Below are 21816 nucleotides of genomic sequence, written 5' to 3'. Positions count from 1 at the left end.
GGAGAGCCTTCCCTTTCTCTTCTTTGTTCTCTCAGCTCCCGGGGCTCAGCTTTGGATTTGGCCCCGCCTCTGAATGTAGGTCGACGGAGGGCGTCTGTTCTTCGCTCAGACAGGACGGGGTTAAAGGAGCAGCTGCTTCAGGGACTCTGGCTCACTCAGGCCGCGGGAGGGAGGGGTACGGTGTGTGGGGTGAACCTGCGGTGGCAGAGGCCTGAGGCGCGCCATGCATTCTCCCGGGGAAGTTGTACCTGGATCCCAGGACCCTGGCAGTGGCGGGCTGCACAGGCTCCCCGGAAGGGGCATGTGGATAGTGACCTGTGTTCACACACAGGCTTCTTAGTGGCGGCAGCAACAGCCTTAGCATCTTATGCCCGTCTCTGTGGTCCGTGCTTTTAGCCGCGGCTCACGCCCGTCTCTGGAGCTCCTTTAAGCAGCGCTCTTAATCCCCTCTCCTCCCACACCAGGAAACAAAGAGGGAAGAAAAAGTCTCTTGCCTCTTCGGCAGGTCCAGACTTTTCCCCGGACTCCCTCCCGCCTAGCCGTGGTGTACTAATGCCCTGCAGGCTGTGCTCATGCCGCCAACCCCAGTCCTCTCCCTGCACTCTGACCGAAGCCCGAGCCTCAGCTCCCAGCCCTGCCCACTCCGGCGGGTGAGCAGACAAGCCTCTTGAGCTGGTGTGTGCTGGTCCACTGATCCTCTGTGCGGGAATCTCTCCACTTTGCCCTCTGCACCCCTGTTGCTGTTCTCTCCTCCGTGGCTCCGAAGCTTTTCCCCCTCCGCCACCCGCAGTCTCTGCCCACGAAGGGGCTTCCTTGTGTGTGGAAACCTTTCCTCCTTCACATCTCCCTCCCAATGGTGCAGGTCCTGTCCCTATCCTTTTGTCTCTGTTTATTCTTTTTTCTTTTGCCCTACCCAGGTATGTGGGGAGTTTCTTGCCTTTTGGGAGGTCTGAGGTCTTCTGCCAGCATTCAGGAGGTGTTCTGTATGAGTTCTTCCACGTGTAGATGTATTTCTGGTGTATCTGTGGGGAGGAAGGTGATCTCGCATCTTACTCTTCTGCCATCTTCCAAAATCCCTAAGTCTGTATTCTTTATATATAAATACTCCCTAAACTCAGAAAACTCTATCCACACACCTACACATAGACAGCCCATTTAAAACAGGCTTTATGTACTGTGGTTTTCAAATGAAACTATACTAATAATATTACACTTTCACCTTTCATTTCTATAATTAACCTTCACAACATGCTTGTCAAAGAAGTAAAAGTCAGCGAACTACCAAGAAAAAAGAAAAAAAGACTGACGCCTACTTCCCCATTTGCTAGACCTACATAAACTTGTCTAAGTAGCCAGAACACAGTTTTTCAATAGGGAAGATAAGTCTGGATTTGTCTTAAAGAAATATTCAATAGTATATCTTGAGAACACATCTGAAATGTTTGTCTTTAATTTTTAAACAGTTACACAAATATATTACATAAAAAAGTTAGGTTAATTGATCAGAGTTGCCCAAATTCATTATTTTACTTTAGAAACAGACATTGTAACATCTTCACACTCTCCTCAAAAGTATCAGCATCATCTGATAACTTCTGGATGATAAGCACTTCTCTACATTCCAAAAAAGGTACACACTATGAGAACCTAATGTGAACTGTTATCTCTTCATAGCTATTTGACTTCCAGTTAAAGTAGTCACTGCTCCAGGTCATCCCACTACAAATAGTAATTACTAACTTATCCCCTGATGTTTTTGACAGGCTTCAGATGGACACTGTTTACTTAAATCAATTTAGAAATTAAAGTACAGTTAGAATACAGTAAGTGGGTTGCATTCCTTAAAAACCCACAGTCACACCGCACGGGTTTGTGACCAGGGGCTGTCGCAGTCCTCATTCTGGGTTATGGTTTTATGTTTAAATTATCCACATCAATCAGCAGCATCATTTGGGATTTCTGAGCAGACATTTCAAGCACAATTTCTGGACTGAAGGGGCGAAAAATGTCTGACAGCAATGCAAGCTTACTCCGTGCTGCCAGAGCAGGCAACTTAAACAAAGTAGTGGAATATCTCAAGGTGGGCATATACATCAATACCTGCAACCAGCCGCGTGGATGAAAGGCTCTTGGTGCTGCAGCCAGGAGTCAGTGCTGTGCCTCTGAGGTGGAAGACCCAACCTCAGGACACTGGTCCACAAGAGACCTCCCAGCTCCACATAATATCAAATGGCGAAAATCTCCCAGAGATGTCCATCTCAACACCAACACCCAGCTTCACTCAACGACCAGCAAGCTACAGTGCTGGACACCCTATGCCAAACAACTAGCAAGAGAGGAACACAACCCCACCCATTAGCAGAGAGGCTGCCAAAAATCATAATAAGTCCACAGACACCCCAAAACACACCACCAGACGTGAACCTGCCCATCAGAAAGACAAGAACCAGCCTCATCCACCAAAACACAGGCACTACTACCCTCTACCAGGAAGCCTACACAACCCACTGAACCAACCTAACCCACTGGGGAAAGACACCAAAAACAACGGGAATTACGAACCCGCAGCCTGCAAAAAGGAGACCCCCAAAACAGTAAGATAAGCAAAATGAAAAGGCAGAAAAACACACAGCAGATGAAGGAGCAAGATAAAAACCCACCAGACCTAACAAATGAAGAGGAAATGGGCAAGCCACCTGAAAAAGAATTCAGAATAATGATAGTAAAGATGATCCAAAATCTTAGAAATAGAATACAGAAAATACAAGAAACATTTAACAAGCACCTAGAAGAATTAAAGATGAAACAAGCAACGAAGAACAACACAATAAATGAAATTAAAAATACTCTAGAAGGGATCAATAGCAGAATAACTGAGGCAGAAGAACGGATAAGTGACCTGGAAGATAAAATAGTGGAAGTAACTACTGCAGAGCAGAATAAAGAAAAAAGAATGAAAAGAACTGATGACAGTCTCAGAGACCTCTGGGACAACATCAAACGCACCAACATTCGAATTATAGGGGTTCCAGAAGAAGAAGAGATAAAGAAAGGGACTGAGAAAATACTTGAAGAGATTATAGTTGAAAACTTCCCTAATATGGGAAAGGAAATAGTTAATCAACTCCAGGAAGCACAGAGAGTCCCATACAGGATAAATACAAGAAGAAACACACCAAGACACACATTAATCAAACTGTCAAAAAATAAATAAAAAGAAAACAAATTAAAAGCAGCAAGGGAAAAACAACAAATAACACACAAGGGAATCCCCATAAGGTTAACAGCTGATCTTTCAGCAGAAACTATGCAAGCCAGAAGGGACTGGCAGGACATATTTAAAGTGATGAAAGAGAAAAACCTGCAACCAAGATTACTCTACCCAGAAAGGATCTCATTCAGATTTGATGGAGAAATTAAAACCTTTACAGACAAGCAAAAGCTGAGAGAGTTCAGCACCACCAAACCAGCTTTATAGCAAAGGTTAAAGGACCTTCTCTAGGCAAGAAACACAAGAGAAGGAAAAGCCTTACAATAACAAACCAAAACACTTAAGAAAATGGGAATAGGAACATACATATCAATAATTACCTTAAATGTAAATGGACTAAATGCTCCCACCAAAAGACACAGACTGGCTGAATGGATACAAAGACAAGACCCATATATATGCTGTCTACAAGAGACCCACTTCAGACCTAGAGACACATACAGACTGAAAGCGAGGGGATGGAAAAATATATTCCATGCAAATGGAAAACAAAAGAAAGCTGTAGTATCAATTCTCATATCAGGAAAAATAGACTTTAAAATAAAGACTATTAGAAGAGACAAAGAAAGACACTACATAATGATCAAGGTATTGATCCAAGAAGAAGATATAACAATTGTAAATATTTATGCACCCAACATAGGAGCACCTCAATACATAAGGCAAATACTAACAGCCATAAAAGGGGAAATCGACAGTAACACAATCATAGTAGAGGACTTTAAAACCTCACTTTCACCAATGAACAGATCATCCAAAATGAAGATAAATAAGGAAACAGAAGCTATAAATGATACACTAAAAAAGATGGACTTAATTGAGATTTATAGAACATTCCATCCAAAAACAACAGAATACACATTTTCTCAAGTGCTCATGAAACATTCTGCAGGATAGATCATATCTTGGGTCACAAATCAAGCCTGGTAAATTTAAGAAAATTAAAATTGTATCAAGTATCTTTTCTGACCACAATGCTAGGAGACTAGATATCAATTACAGAAAAAGATCTGTAAAAAATACAAACACATGGAGGGTTAACAATACAGTACTTAATAACGAAGTGATCACTGAAAAAATAAAAGAGGAAATCAAAAAATACCTTGAAACAAATGACAATGAAGACACGACGAACAAAAATCTATGGGATGCAGCAAAAGGAGTTCTAAGAGGAAAGTTTATAGCAATACAATCCTACCTTAAGATACAGGAAACAACTCAAATAAACAAAGTAACCTTGCACCTAAAGCAATAAGACAAAGAAGAACAAAAAAACCCCAAAGTTAGCAGAAGGAATGAAATTATAAAAATCAGATCAGAAATAAATGAAAAATAAATGAAGGAAATGATAGCAAAGATCAATAAAACTAAAAGCTGGTTCTTTGAGAAGGTAAACAAAATTGATAACAAATTAGCCAGACTGATCAAGAATAAAAGGAAGAAGACTCAAATCAATAGAATTGGAAATGAAAAAGGAGAAGTAACAACTGACACTGCACAAATACAAAAGATCATGAGAGATTACTACAGGCAACTCTATGCCAATAAAATGGACAACCTGGAAGAAAAGGACAAATTCTTAGAAATGCATAAACTTCTGAGACTGAACCAGGAAAATATAGAATATATGAACAGAAAAATCACAAGCACTGAAATTGAAACTGTGATTAAAAATCTTCCAACAAACAAAAGCCCAGGACCAGATAGCTTCACAGGTGAATTCTATCAAACATTTAGAGAAGAGCTAACACCTATCCTTCTCAAACTCTTCCAAAATATAGCAGAGGGAGGAACATTCCCAAACTCATTCTACGAGGCCACCATCACCTTGATACCAAAACTAGACAAGGATGTCACAAAGAAAGAAAACTACAGGCCAATATCACTGATGAACATAGATGCAAATATCCTCAACAAAATACTAGCAAACAGAATCCAACAACACATTAAAAGAATCATACACCATGATCAAGTGGGGTTCATTCCAGGAATGCAAGGATTGTTCAATATACGCAAACCAATCAATGTGATCCACCATATTAACAAATTGAAGGAGAAAAACCGCACGATCATCTCAATAGATGCAGAGAAAGCTTTCGACAAAATTCAACAACAATTTATGATAAAAAGTCCTGGAGAAAGTAGGCAGAGAGGGAACGTTCCTCAACATAATAAAGGCCATGTATGACAAACCGACAGTCAACATCGTCCTCAATGGTGAAAAACTGAAAGCATTTCCACTAAGATCAGGAAGAAGACAAGGTTGCCCACTCTCACCACTCTTATTCAACATAGTTTTGGAAGTTTCAGACACAGCAATCAGAGAAGAAAAGCAAATAAAAGGAATCCAAATTGGAAAAGAAAAAGTAAAGCTATCACTGTTTGCAGATGACATGATACTATACATAGAGAATCCTAAAGATGCTACCACAAAACTACTAGAGGTAATCAATGACTCTGGTAAAGTAGCAGGATACAAAATTAATGCACAGAAATCTCTGGCATTCCTATACACTAATGATGAAAAATCTGAAAGTGAAATCAAGAAAACACTCCCATGTACCATTGCAACAAAAATAATAAAATATCTAGGAATAAACCTACCTACGGAGACAAAAGACCTGTATGCCAAAAATTATAAGATACTGATGAAAGAAATTAAAGATGATACAAATAGATGGAGAGATATACCATGTTCTTGGATTGGACGAATCAACATTGTGAAAATGACTCTACTACCCAAAGCAATCTATATATTAAATGCAATCCCTATCAAACTACCACTGGTATTTTTCATAGAACTAGAACAAAAAATTTCACAATTTGTATGGAAACAAAAAGACGCCAAATAGCCACAGCAATCTTGAAAACGAAAAACGGAGCTGGAGGAATCAGGCTGCCTGACTTCAGACTACAGTACAAAGCTACAGTAATCAAGACAGTATGGTACTGGCACAAAAACAGAAACATAGATCAAAGGAAAAGGACAGAAAGCCCAGAGATAAACCCACACACATATGGTCACCTTATCTTTGATAAAGGAGGCAAGAATGTACAGTGGAGAAAGGACAGCCTCTTCAATAAGTGGTGCTGGGAAAAGTGGACAAGTACATGTGAAAGTATGAGATTAGATCTCTCCCAAACACCATACACAAAAATAAGCTCAAAATGGATTAAAGACCTAAATGTAGCACCAGAAACTTTCAAGCTCTTAGAGGAAAACATAGGCAGAACACTCTATGACATAAATTGCAGCAAGATCCTATTGGACCCTCCTCCTAGAGAAATGGAAATAAAATCAAAAATAAACAAATGGGACCTAATGAAACTACAAAGCTTTTGCAGAGCAAAGGAAACCATAAACACGACCAAAAGACAACCCTGAGAATGGGAGAAAATATTTGCAAATGAAGCAACTGACAAAGGATTAATCTCCAAAATTTATAAGCATCTCCTGCAGCTCAATAACATAAAATCAAAAAACTCAATCCAAACATGGGCAGAAGACCTAAATAGACATTTCTCCATAGAAGATATACAGACTGCCAACAAACACATGAAAGAATGTTCAACATCATTATTCATTAGAGAAATGTAAATCAAAACTACAAGGAGATATCATCTCACACCAGTCAGAATGGCCATCATCAAAGAATCTAGAAACAATAAATGCTGGAGAGGGTGTGGAGTAAAGGGAACACTCTTGCACTGCTGGTGGGAATGTGAATTGGTACAGCCACTATGGAGAACAGTATGGAGGTTCCTTAAAAAACTACAAATAGAGCTATGATATAACCCAGCAATCCCACTACTGGGCATACACCCTGAGAGAACCATAATTCAAAAATAGTCATGTACCAAATGTTCATTGCAGCTCTATTTACAATAGCCCGGCGATGGAAACAACCTAAGTGTCCATCATCGGATGAATTTATAAAGAAGACGTGGCACATATATACAATGGAATATTACTCATCCATAAAAAGAAACGAAATTGAGCTATTTGTAATGAGGTGGATAGAGCTAGAGTCTGTCATACAGAGTGAAGTAAGTCAGAAAGAGAAAGACAACTACAGTATGCTAACACATATATATGGAATTTAAGGAAAAAAATGTCATGAAGAACCTAGGGGTAAGACAGGAATAAAGACACAGACCTACTAGAGAATGGACTTGAGGATACAGGGAGGGGGAAGGGTAAGCTGTGACAAAGCGAGAGAGAGGCTCTCTCACTATATATATAGTGTATATATATATATACACACTGCCAAACGTAAGGTAGATAGCCAGTGGGAAGCAGCCGTATAGCACAGGGATATCAGCTCAGGGCTTTGTGACCGCCTGGATGGGTGCTATAGGGAGGGTCTAAGGGAGGGAGATGCAAGAGGGAAGAGATATGGGAACATATGTATATGTACAACTGATTCATTTTGTTATAAAGCAGAAACTAACACACAATTGTAAAGTAATTATACTCCAATAAAGACGTAAAAAAAAAGAGGAAATCGACAGTAACACATTCATAGTAGGGGATTTTTACACCCCACTTTCACCAATGAACAGATCATCCAAAATGAAAATAAGTAAGGAAACACAAGCTTTAAATGATCCACTAAACAAGAAACACTTAATTGATATTTATAGGACATTCCATCCAAAAACAACAGAATACACATTTTTCTCAAGTGCTCATGGAACACTCTCCAGGATAGATCATATCTTGGGTCACAAATCCAGCCTTGGTAAATTTAAGAAACTTGAAATCGTATCAAGTATCTTTTCCGACCACAACGCTATGAGACTAGATATCAATTACAGAAAAAGACCTGTAAAAACTACAAACATATGGAGGCTAAATAATGCACTACATAATAACGAAGTTATCACTGAAGAAATCAAAGAGGAAATCAAAAAATACCTAGAAACAAATGACAATGGAGACACGATGACCCAAAACCTATGGGATGCAGCAAAAGCAGTTCTAAGAGGGAAGTTTATACCAATACCATCCTACCTTAAGAAACAGGAAAAATCTCGAATAAACAAGCTAATCTTGCATCTAAAGCAATTAGAGTAAAAAGTACAAAAAAAATCCAAAGTTAGCAGAAGGAAAGAAATCATAAAGATCAGATCAGAAATAAATGAAAAAGAAATGAAGGAAACGACAGCAAAGATCAATAAAACTAAAACCTGGTTCTTTGGGAAGATAAACAAAATTGATAAACCATTAGCCTGACTCAACAAGAAAAAAAGGGAGAAGACTCAAATCCATAGAATTAGAAATGAAAACGGAGAAGTAAGAACTGACACTGCAGAAATACAAAAGATCATGAGAGATTACTACAGGCAACTCTATGGCAATAAAATGGACAACCTGGAAGAAATGGACAAATTCTTAGAAATGCACAACCTGCCAAAACTGTATCAGGAAGAAATAGTAAATATGAACAGACCATCACAAGCACTGAAATTGAAACTGTGATTAAAAATCTTCCAACAAACAACAGCCCAGTACCAAATGGCTTCACAGGTGAATTCTATCAAAAATTTAGGGAAGAGCAAACACCTATCCTTCTCAAACTCTTCCAAAATACAGCAGAGGGAGGAACACTCCCAAACTCATTCTACGAGGCCACCATAGCCTGATATCAAAACCAGACAAGGATGTCACAAAGAAAGAAAACTACAGGCCAATATCACTGATGAACATAGATGCAAAAATCCTCAACAAAATGCAGGCAAACAGAACCCAACAGCACATTAAAAGGATCATACACCATGATCGAGTGGGGTTTTTTCCAGGAATGCAAGGTTTCTTCAATATACACAAATCAATCAATGTGATACACCATATTAACAAATTGAAGAAGAAAAACCATATGGTCATATCAAGAGACGCAGAGAAAGCTTTTGACAAAATTCAACACACATTTATGATAAAAACTCTCCAGAAAGTAGGCATAGAGGGAAGTTTCCTCAACATAATAAAGGCCATATATAACAAACACACAGCCAACATCGTCCTCAATGGTGAAAAACTGAAAGCATTTTCACTAAGATCAGGAAGAAGACAAGGTTGCCCACTCTCACCACTCTTATTCAACATAATTTTGGAAGTTTCAGCCACAGCAATCAGAGAAGAAAAGGAAATAAAAGGAATCCAAATCGGAAAAGAAGTAAAGCTGTCACTGTTTGCAGATGACATGATACTATGCATAGAGAATCCTAAAGATGCTACCACAAAACTACTAGAGCTAATCAATGACTTTGGTAAAGTAGCAGGATACAAAATTAATGCACAGAAATCTCTGGCATTCCTATACACTAATGATGAAAAATCTGAAAGTGAAATCAAGAAAACACTCCCATGTACCATTGCAACAAAAAGAATAAAATATCTAGGAATAAACCTACCTAAGGAGACAAAAGACCTGTATGCAGAAAATTATAAGACACTGGTGAAAGAAATTAAAGATGATACAAATAGATGGAGAGATATACCATGTTCTTGGATTGGAAGAATCAACATTGTGAAAATGACTCTACTACCCAAAGCAATCTATATATGCAATGCAATCCCTATCAAACTACCACTGGCATTTTTCACAGAACTAGAACAAAAAATTTCACAATTTGTATGGAACAAAAAAGACCCTGAATAGCCAAAGCAATCTTGAGAAAGAAAAGCGGAGCTTGAGGAATCTGGCTCACTGACTTCAGACACTACTACAAAGCTACAGTAATCAAGACAGTATGGTACTGGCACAAAAACAGAAATATAGATCAATGGAAAAGGATAGAGAGCCCAGAGATAAACCCTCGCACAGATGGTCACCTTATCTTTGATAAAGGAGGCAGGAATGTACAGTAGAGAAAGGACAGCCTCTGCAATAAGTGGTGCTTGGAAAACTGGACAGGTACATGTAAATGTATGAGATTAGATCACTCCCTAACAGCATACACAAAAATAAGCTCAAAATGGATTAAAGACCTAAATGTAAGGACAGAAACTATCAAACTCTGAGAGGAAAACATAGGCAGAACACTCTATGACATAAATCACAGCAAGATCCTTTTTTAACCACCTCCTAGAAAATGGAAATAAAAACATAAATAAAGAAACTGGACCTAATGAAACTTCTAAGCTTTTGCACAGGAAAGGGAACCATAAGCAAGACCAAAAGGCAACCCTCTGAATGGGAGAAAATATTTGCAAATGAAGCAACTGACAAAGGATTAATCTCCAAAATTTACAAACAGCTCATGTAGCTCAATAACAGAAAAACAAACAACCCATTCCAAAAATGGGCAGAAGACCTAAATAGCGATTTCTCCAAAGAAGATATACAGATTGCCAAAAAATACATGAAAGAATGCTCAACATCATTAATCATTAGAGAAATGCAAAGCAAAAGTACAATGAGATATCATCTAACACCAGTTAGAATGGCCATCATCAAAGAATCTAGAAACAATAAATGCTGGAGAGGGTGTGGAGAAAAGGGAACACTCTTGCATTGCTGGTGGGAATGTGAATTGGTACAGCCACTATGGAAAACAGTATGGAGGTTCCTTAAAAAACTACAAATAGAACTACCATATGAATGGTAGCAATCCCACTACTGGGCATATACCCTGAGAAAACCATAATTCTAATAGAGTCATGTACCAAAATGTTCATTGCAGCTCTATTTACAATAGCCCGGAGATGGAAACAACCTACGTGTCCATCATCTGATGAATGGATAAAGAAGATGTGGCACATATATACAATGGAATATTACTCAGCCATAAAAAGAAACGAATTTGAGCTATTTGTAATAAGGTGGATGGACCTAGAGTCTGTCATACAGAGTGAAGTAAGTCAGAAAGAGAAAGACAAATACCATATGCTAACACATATATATGGAATTTAAGGGAAAAAATGTCATGAAAAACCTAAGGATAAGACAGGAATAAAGACACAGACCTACTAGAGAATGGACTTGAGGATATGGGGAGGAGGAAATGTAAGCTGTGACAAAGTGAGAGAGTGGCATGGACATATATACACTACCAAACGTAAAATAGATAGCTAGTGGGAAGCAGCCGCGTAGCACAGGGAGATCAGCTCGGTGTTCTGGGACCACCTAGAGGGGTGGGATAGTGAGAGTGGGAGGGAGGGAGATGCAAGAGGCAAGAGATATGGGAACATATGTATATGTATAACTGATTCACTTTGTTATAAAGCAGAAACTAACACACCATTGTAAGGCAATTATACTCCAATAAAGATGTAAAACAAACAAACAAACAAACAACAACAAAAAACCCACAGTGGTCTGCAATATCCACATCTATATCCCTTACACTGTTAACACTAGAGTTTCATAAAACAGATATTTACTTGTTGGATCAATTGAGTTGCACATAATCTTTGGACCCCTACTTTAGGCCCAACACTGGACTAAAGTATGTGTTAATAAAGATGTTTTAATGTAAACCAGACCCCAGGTCTTATTGACTCCATATGCTTTGTTTCAAATCATAACTCTATACACTTTTGTCTCAAAACCACTTTTGAGACAAAAAAATCTATCATACTGGAAACAAAGTTTTGAAAGAGATTTTAATCATCTTGTATCTGATAACTGTCCCAAATAATATCTAATGCAAAATTATCACAAAGCAACACACACACTGACACACATCCCTGGAATATTTTAAAATATATTCAAATATTTAAACAGTGAGATCCAGGTGCTCATAATTCAGAGCATAGAAATCTAACTAATGTTAAGCAGAGTATCTTTTAAATTGTGCAAACCCCATATAGGATTAACAATGCAGACCTAACCATATCTGAGAATATACTTTTCTTGACACTCCCCCCAACAAATATGTCACACATCTATAGTAACAAAATGAAAGCCAAAGGTAGCCATTTTTTAAAAAAATGATCTTCACACAGAAACAACAAAAGAATGAGAATCATACCAGAAGCCAAATCCTCATTTTAATGTGGATTTGGTAAACCAGACTCTTCCCTACTTAAGACCGTCTATAAAGCACTTTAAAATTTCCAGAGAGGCTATAGCAATTGTATATTTATATATTTTAAGACACGTACATCTCATAGCAAACCCCAACGAAGATGAAATCAAGAGAAATCTCTGACCTTTCTTCCAAAAGGCTAATAGGTATTTACTTATCATCCATAACATATGGAACTATGAGAGGAATGTCTTTATAATATTAAAAAATTAAGACTTCAAGTAGAGATCCTCTCCCCTCTTCTTACTAGACCTCACTACTACTACTGCTGCTGCTGCTATTACTACTACCACCACCACCATCACCACCACCATCATCACCACCACTAGAGGGATTCTCTAGTGTGTTGGAAGACATCCTCTCCTGGGGCAATTACACTTCAATTTCTACAGCAGAAACTTCCATTTGATCACTATCTGCTACTTCTCTCTATTCAGAATAAACTTGACAACCTCTCCTCTTCTTTTTTAAAGAAAATTCATTTAATAACTGTACACACACACACACCCCCCCAAGTGTACAAGATTTATTTAAAAGGCTTTTCTTAAAAGGTCCAAAAGTTACAGCAGGTACGTAATATTATACATATATTACTCCCTTCATTCCCACAGGTCATCATTTATTAAAAGCTTCTTTGGTGCCAAGTATTAAGCACTTTTCGTGCATTACCTGGTCTAATCCTCACATAATCTTAAAAGGTAGATTCTATTCTTACCACCTCTTTAGTGAAGAAAGTAGTGAGGCTTATAGAGGTGAAGTATTCCAAGGTTCTTCCCAGACTGAAGCTCTCTTAAGTCCCTGAGTAAAGCCATTATCTATATTTTGCTCTAATAAGGGAACGTTTACTAAAAGGTAGCCAGTTTTTAGGTGTATTTTAATGAGATTTCTCTCCCTGTCAATCAGACTGGCATGTACATACAATGCAAATAATGAAATAAAGAGACTGGCCGGCACATAAAACATCATTAAAATTTTCCTTCTCAAGATAGAGAAGCTGCTATTATAATGTGGCTTGTAAAGAGTATGTAATTAAGGTTAAAACAAGAATACACCCTTTTCAAATGATTAAATTAAAACCTCTGACTCATAACTTAAAAAACAATTTAATTTAAATCCAAGTAGTACTGAATTAGGTGTCATTTTTTTCTCTAAATATTTTTTTATTTCCTCTTTGATTTCTTCAGTGATCTCTTGGTTATTTAGTAACGTATTGTTTAGTCTCCATGTGTTTGTATTCTTCACATTTTTTTCCCTGTAATTTATTTCTAATCTCATAGTGCTGTGGTCAGAAAAGATGCTTGATACGATTTTAATTTTCTTAAATTTACCGAGGCTAGATTTGGGACACAAGATGTGACTTATCCTGGAGAATGTTCCGTGTGCACTTGAGAAGAAAGTGTAATCTGCTGTTTTTGGATGGAATGTCCTATAAATATCAGTTAAATCCATCTGGTCTATTGTGTCATTTAAAGCTTCTGTTTCCTTATTAATTTTCTGTCTGGATGATCTGTCCATTAGTGTAAGTGAAGTGTTAAAAGTCCCCCACTATTATTGTGTCACTGTCGATTTCCTCTTTTATAGCTGTTAGCATTTGCCTTATGTATTGAGGTGCTCCTATGTTGGGTGCATATATATTTATAATTGTTATATATTCTTGGATTGATCTCTTGATCATTATGTAGTGTCCCTTCTTGTCTCTTGTAACATTCTTTATTTTAAAGTCTATTTTATCTGATACAAGTATTGCTACTCCAGCTTTCTTTTGATTTCCATTTGCATGGAATATCTTTTTCCATCCCCTCACTTTCAGTCTGTATGTGTCCCTAGGTCTGAAGTGATTCTCTTGTAGACAGCATATATATGGTTTTTTTTTTTTTTTTGCTGTATGTGGGCCTCTCACTGTTGTGGCCTCTCCCGTTGCAGAGCACAGGCTCCGGACGCGCAGGCTCAGCAGCCACGGCTCACAGGCCTAGCTGCTTCGCAGCATATGGGATCTTCCCAGACCGGGGCACGAACCCATGACCCCTGCATCGGCAGGCGGACTCTCAACCACTGCACCACCAGGGAAACCCTACATGGGTCTTTTTGTATCCATTCAGCGAGCCTGTGTCTTTTGGTTGGAGCATTTAATCCATTCACATTTAAGGTAATTATTGTTATGTATGGTCCTATAACTATTTTCTTAATTGCTTTGGGTTTGTTTTTGTAGGTCCTTTCCTTCTCTTGTGTTTCCCACTTAGAGATGTTCCTTTAGCATTTGTTGTAGAGCTGATTTGGTGGTGCTGAATTCTCTTAGCTTTTGTTTGTCTGTAAAGCTTTTGATTTCTCCGTTGAATCTTCAGGAGATCCTTGCCAGCTACAGTAATCTTGGTTGTAGGTTCCTCCCTTTCATCAAATATATCATGCCACTCCCTTCTGGACTGTAGAGTTTCTGCTGAGAAATCAGCTGTTAACCTTATGGGAGTTCCCTTGTGTGTTATTTGTTATTTTTCCCTTGTTGCTTTTAATAATTTTTCTTTGTCTTTAATTTTTGTCAATTTGATTACTATGTGTCTTGGCGTGTTTCTCCTTATCCTGCCTGGGACTCTCTGTGCTTCCTGTACTTGGGTGGCTATTTCCTGACCCATGTTAGGAAAGTTTTTGACTATAATCTCTTCAAATATTTTCTCGGATCCTTTCTCTGTCTCTTCTCCTTCTGGGACCCCAATAATGTGAATGTTGTTGCATTTAATGTTGTCCCAGAGGTCTCTTAGGTTGTCTTCATTTCTTTTCATTCTTTTTTATTTATTGGTTCCATAGCAGTGAATTTCACCATTCTGTCTTCCAGGTCACTTATCCATTCTTCTGCCTCAGTTATTCTGCTATTGATTCCTTCTAGTGTATTTTTCATTTCAGTTATTGTATTGTTCATCTCTGTTTGTTCTTGAATTCTTCTAGGTGTTTGTTCTTGAATTCTTCTAGGTCTTTGTTAAACATTTCTTGCATCTTCTTGATCTTTGCCTCCATTCTTTTTCCAAGGTCCTGGATGATCTTCACTATCATTATTCTGAATTCTTTTTCTGGAAGGTTGCCTATCTCCACTTCATCTAGTTGTCTTTCTGGGGTTTTATCTTGTTCTTTTTATCTCGTTCCTTGTTCCTAAATAGTCCTCTGCCTTTTCATTTTGTCTATCTTTCTGTGAATGTGGTTTTTGTTCCATAGGCTGCAGGACTGTAGTTATTCTTGCTTCTGCTGTCCTAGGTCTCATTTTTGAAAATGAGGATTATACACAAAGATTGTCTTTAGCATTGGGGGTGGGAGAAGTTAAGTCTGGGCATAAAGTTGCCAGATTTAGCAAATAAAAATACAGGACACCCAGTTAAATTTGTATTTCAGAAGTATATCCCATACAATGTTTAGGATATACTAAGAAAAGTATTCATTGTTTATCTGAACTCAACTTTAACTGGGTGTCCTGTATTTATCTAGCAATCTAAGCTAAGGAGGAAGAACTAAATGGACTCAGTTTTAGCTCTAATATGTTCTTGGTTTTTTTTTTTGTTTGTTTTTTTAAGCAACAGTTTAAAGGGAAGTAAAAAATATAAGCTTTTCTGGCAGGTTTAAACCAAAGGAATGTTTCACTTAGAGTTAATGTTTAGTGGAAGCTCTGAAAACACAAGCACTACTTCCATAGCTACTTTGTTATGTGATCATTAAAATAAAGAAGCTCTAAGCTCAGTCTGTCATTGTATGCAGATGATTTATAAATGATTTTCCTCCTCCTTCCTTCCCCCTCAAAAAAAACAAAATGCAGTGAAGTACTTGCAGCAAACCTAATCTGATGTGAAAACCAAAACAAACAACAAAAAAAAATGAAAATAGCTTTTACTACCTGCCAGGTGCATGTCATCAGGGCCACAGATCTTCAGCACCTTCTTAAGAATCTCATAAAATAGTGTCATTAATTATTTATTTGCACCTCAAAGCAGAGTTCAATGTAAACATTCGAGATCAGGTAGAAAAAGAAGAGAAGCTATCATTTTCCTTTAGAACCCAGGCCTCAGTCATTCAAGTTGATTTATTAATTTTTATAATGATTGGAACATTAATTCCCCTATATGCCAGGTACTGTGCCAGGCCACACTTTCTTTCTGCCTCCCCAGAGTCCAGACTAGCTGATAAGAGATTACTAGGATATGCCCAATAAATATTATAACAGAGGTATGTATAAAAAGTCGACTTCCTCACTCCTGGCCTAAAAGCCAGTTAGAAAATTCACATGGAAAACCAAAACCATGTCCGTGATTTATTGATAAATAACTTGTAGGTCATAGTGTTTTCTGTGGTGGACATTTTGGTTTTGTATAAGTTGAAGGGAACAGTTCTGAGATTCCTCCAGTCTCAGGGTGATACCAGGCCAGGTTCTCTAGGCTGGTTCTGTTTAGTTTAGAATCCTTGGCTCAGCCTACACCCTAAATCCAAAACTAGCCAAATCACCACGCAAGGGAGAATGGCCATTCTCCCGCAGGCAGTGGCCCAGCCTGAGCACAGCACAATAACCTGTGGTGTTTGAAAAGCTACAAGTGCTCAGGTTCCACCCAAGACTACTCTACTACTCCACTCTAAGGATGGGTTCCAAAAAAAAAAAAAGACTCCCCAAGCAATTCAAATGTACAGCTTTGGTTAAGAACACTACCTAGCCAAATGACGCAAATCACATCAGGCTGTGCTCATATTAGGGCTGCACAGGATGTTCATCCATCCTGAGGTTAATTGTCTCCCCACCAGGTGACTAAAAAAAAAAAGTCACAAGAATGAATGTGTTCTTTCTTTAGCGCTATTTCATGGACTAAAATACTCTAAGATGGCTCAACTTTCATCCAAGCTGCCTGCTGAGGCCATGGTGAAACCCCTTTGAGGGCAAATATACAGGAAACATTCAATAGCTCATGAAACAGCTTTACTTTAATGTTTCAGAAAACGAAAGAAAACAAAAACTGGGGCTAGGAGATGATCTTTTAAATACACTGCACTGCCTTATATATGAGGTCATGAACTGTGTTCAAGGGAACAGTGCATTACACTCAGATTTTGCTGGGTTTAGTATATAAAGGAGGCAGAAAGGGAAGGATGTGTGGTTTAAATCCACTGCAACAACAAAAACTGCAAATGAAGCAGTCATTTCTTCCTGAGTTCATGAGTGACCCCTGTGTGACAGAGTAAATTATCTGATCATTTGATGTTTAGACTACTGCATACTCAAATAGAGAAAAAAACATTTCCTTGAAATTCAATAATACCACCAACATTTTATGCTGCAAATACAGCACATTTCAAAAAAATAAGTAAAAAGATATTTTAAATAAGTTCAATGTTCTCAATCTTGCCTGCTTTATGTATTTACAACAACATGCAGTTCTCTGGCTCAACCCCATTTCCCCATGCCAAGTCAATTCAGAAAGCAATCCCTTCACTAGATAGACACTAAGGACCAGGAACAATAAAAGGAATAACAAGTACTTCAATGGCCTCTATCATCAGACAGTTCCATAGTGCACATATATGATGTCACATCAAAATAGAGAAGAGCATAAGGGTACAAGGAAGACAGACTGATAACTGATGGCACCTTCCATAACTAGACCCCTGTAAATATAGCTCCTCTAACCACGAGCACTCCACACCAGCCCCGGATAAAACAGGTCCTGTTTGTGTGAGGGGATGCCAAATTTTTAAGATAAAGGAACAGAGGCCTCCATTAACAGATTTGATTAACAGAAACAAAACTAAAACTCTGTCTCCACCCTAAATAAGCATCAATTAGTTATTAAAAATTGTAATGAGTTTTTCTATTCTGTATCATAGCAGGATAAAAATAATCTAGGATCTCTCAGTGTTGTTTTTTAAAATAAGAATGTGCATTCTATGTAGTTAAATTCCTTTTACTGTCTCCCAAAAGCTGAAGAAACCAGCACTTACGGATACAATCTGAACCATGCACAAATCTAAACATAAAGGCTTGAAATGCCGTAAATATGCATACTGTTCACAGTTTACAACAAATGTTCATAGACAGTATCTTGTTTTAGCCTCCCAGGAGCTTCATGAGATATTAGGAACATCCTCATTTTACAAATGATAAAGCTGAAGCACAGAGATGCTAAACATCTTGCCTAAGATGATTCTGGATCCTGCTGTCTCCTCCCAAACTCAGAGAAAAAAAAAGAAAAAAAATATTTTGCTTACACCCAGGTTTACTACACCACCCAGGCTTTTCTGAGTAATGCAGTAAAATCAGGTATTAATACTGTCATATATGAATGCTGAATGTCATGCCCTCTCCAAGTTCTATAGCAACTGTTCACTTTTACATGGTCAGGAAGACCCCTTTGTGAAATCTAATGAAAGCGAAGGAATCCCCACCCCATAAAAAAGCACATATGCAAATGTTCATAGTAGCATTATTCATAATAGCCAAAAAATGGAAACCAAACCACCCAAATGTCCATCACCTGATGAATGGATAAACAAAATGTGGTATATCCATACAGAGGAATATCATTCAGCCAAAAAAGAAATGGTGTACTGATACAAGATGGATAAAGCTTGAAAACATTATGCTAAATAAAAGAAACTAGCCACAAAAGACCACATGTCATATGATTCTATTTACATGAAACAACCAGAATAGGCACATCAATAGACACAGAAGGTAGATTAGTGGTTGTCTAGGGCTCTTGGTGGGTTGGAGGGAAGTGGGGAGTGACTGCTCATGGGTGTGGGCTTTCTTGTTGAGCTGATGAAAATGTTCTAAAATTGTGTGGGTGGCTGCAAAGCAATAAACATACTTGAAAACCACTGAATTGTACACTTTAAAAGGTGTATTGTATGGTATGTAAATTATAGCTCAATAAAGATGTTATGGGACTTCCCTTGTGGTGCAGTGATTAAGAATCTGCCTGCCAATGCAGGGGACATGGGTTTGAGCCCTGGCCTGGGAAGATCCCACATGCCCATGGAGCAACTAAGCCCGTGTGCCACAACTACTGAAGCCCGTGCACCTAGAGCCCATGCTCCACAACAGAAGCAGCCACTGCAATGAGAAGCCCGTGCACCACAACGAAGAGTAGCCTCAACTCGCCGCAACTAGAAAAAGCCTGCATGCAGCAACCAAGACCCAATGCAATATTTTTGTATTTATTTACAAAAATAAATAAATTTATTTTAAAAATACTAAAAAATAATGCTATTTAAAAAAATCATTTTAAATGCACATACAAATAACATTTCCCAGATAATTTCTGAGGGTTTGCTAAAGCCCAGAAGCCCATCTACAGGTACAGCACAAGGTCCAAGACAGCACAGGTCCAAGACACAAAGTCAGTAACTCTTGCTCTATAGAAACAAGAATCATCCTATTTTCTTTGTTTTACAGATTAAGTCTTATTTCAGTTCCCCCCACCACAACTACCAAGCCTGTCTCCTACTTTTTAAGATCACTACTTCATTTATTGGTTCATGTGACCACAGTTTTCAATATTAATTCATTAAAAACCATTAAATACTTTCATAAATATAACTTTAACAGCTACAAAGAACTTTTAGTAATTGAATGACTACTGCTTGCAAGGCATAGTTGGAATTCAAAAATGTAAAAGATACTTCTGCCCTCAAGGAGCTTAAAATCTAACAAGTGCGATAAGAGCGAAACAAACAACAATACACAAAACAGAAGGTGAATCTTGCACTAAAAAGGCCAGGGAAGATCAGTGAGGAAGAATGATTGAAGGAAAGCTTCTTGGCAGAGGTGGACATTTAATGCTGAATGTTGAAGAGTAGGTAGGATTTGAACATGCAGAGGAGTAAAGAGAATTTGAGATGCGAGGAGAAGTGGGGATGTTTCAGAATAGTTCCTAGGGACCACGAAGATGGGCCTTAATGTCAAGCTAAGGATCCTGACTTTATTTGGTAGGCTCAGAGAAGCCAAAGAAGGCTGCTGAGTACGGTAGTTAGCGAATCAAAGCAGTATATTAAGAAGATTAATTGTTCAGTAATGTGTGGGTACACGTAGAAGAGAGAAATGGAGACAAGGAAACAAACTGGGAGTCTATTAAACAGTATGAAGTGAAAGGGCTACGCTCTCTGCCCTGTGTCTGTTCACGTGGTAAACCTACAACCCAGAAATGGTTACTGCCCACGAGAACAGGCACAGGGCTGATCAGCACGTTTACCTGACTGGAATGACTGAGTATTCCGCTCATAAGAGACAAAGAGGAAACAGGAGGTTACCTAAAATGCTTCCAAACTACACAAAGCGATGTTAAACACAGGTACTGGGAAACAGGGTAGGAGGCCTGAGTCAAGTGACACCGCCCCGCAAAGAAAATGCCCTGCCGAAATCTCCAGACCAGCTTCCCTAGGCCAAGAACCTTCGCCCTTTTACTTCCAATCCCCGCCCAACCCCTGAGAGACCCTCCACCTCCCCTTCCCCTTCCGCTCTGGCTCACTTGTCCCGGATGATGGTCTGCAGCTCCCGGATCTGATCATTCATTGGCAGGAGCTTAAGCTGCGCCCCGATCTGTCGGGAGAGTTCGCAGTCCCCTAGGAGGGAGTCGCTGGCTGGCGCGTCAGAGTTGCCAGTGCCACCGTTGCTCTCTGAGTTGAGGGTGGCGCCGCCGCAGGCCTGTGAGTCCCGCTCAGCCGGTACGCTAGAAGAGCTTACTCTCCCCCTGAGGAGAGTCAGCTTGCCCGCGAAGTCGCTGTTTCCCCCGGCATGGTCCGGGATCAGTTCGCCAGCTTGCTGCGGCTCGGGGTTTTGGGTCGAGGCACAGTTTACTTGCTGGTTGTGACAGGGCATGGAGTCCAGACACCGTAACTCCGTGGCCATACACCAGGCACCAGGCCGTCCCCGACCCCTAAGGATAAAGGAGAGCAGGGAGAACGGACCAAAGCTCCTATGCTCTCCCGGTCGCCCCGCCTCCTCGCAACCTCTAACCGCCGCTGCCCTCTCACCCCTTTGGCCTCCACCGCTTCCCTTTCGCACATTACGTCCCGGCCCCGCCCACACCAGACTTACAGCCCGCCTAGACACTCGATTGGCTTTGCTCCCTGCCACTCTGCAGCGAACGGCTTGTTAACCCTTTGCGTTGCCCCAGCTGCGTGGGGATCTCACACCGAACTTGGCAGACAAGGTGAGGCCAGGGATATTTGGTTTCCGGGTCTCCCGGGAGCCTCTAGGGATTCTGCCTGCAGAACTTTGAGTGAGTGAGAGAGCCGGGAGAAAACTAGGGCTGGAGAGTGCTAAAATGATGACACACAAAGACCCATGTTTTCAGACTTTGTGTCTTGGCAGAAAAGTTAAACTTCGGTAACTGCATCTACTGTATGCTTGTCTGTGTAGCCCAAAAAGGAAGTTTAAAAATGCCTAGCAGCATGCTGAAGAGCCTGCCCTCTACTAGACTGTTGTACCAGCTGCAGCTTCCCAAGTGTGCTTGACTACTAGAGCTTTCCTTATCTTTATTGGTTGGACCCTA

General features: G+C 39.3%; 1 protein-coding gene across 2 annotated transcripts in view; it reads right to left on the bottom strand.

The window, feature by feature from the left end:
* UPRT (uracil phosphoribosyltransferase homolog) overlaps window positions 1–21268 on the bottom strand; it is a 40707-nt gene extending 19439 nt beyond the window's left edge. Inside the window, exon 1 of one of the 2 annotated variants that reach the window (XM_079910548.1) lies at window positions 20791–21268. In XM_079910548.1, coding sequence (XP_079766674.1) covers window positions 20791–21170 — 380 coding nt within the window. In that variant the 5' untranslated portion in view covers window positions 21171–21268. Of the gene's footprint in view, window positions 1–20572; window positions 20670–20790 lie in introns of those variants that run through there. The other variant, XM_079910549.1, reaches the window with a different exon arrangement.
* Window positions 21269–21816: the final 548 nt, after the last annotated feature.

The sequence above is a fragment of the Stenella coeruleoalba genome, assembly GCF_951394435.1.
Source record: "Stenella coeruleoalba genome assembly, chromosome: X".
NCBI lineage: Eukaryota > Metazoa > Chordata > Mammalia > Artiodactyla > Delphinidae > Stenella > Stenella coeruleoalba.
The sequence above is the reverse complement of the archived record's forward strand: the minus strand, read 5'-3'. Positions and strand labels throughout refer to the sequence as shown.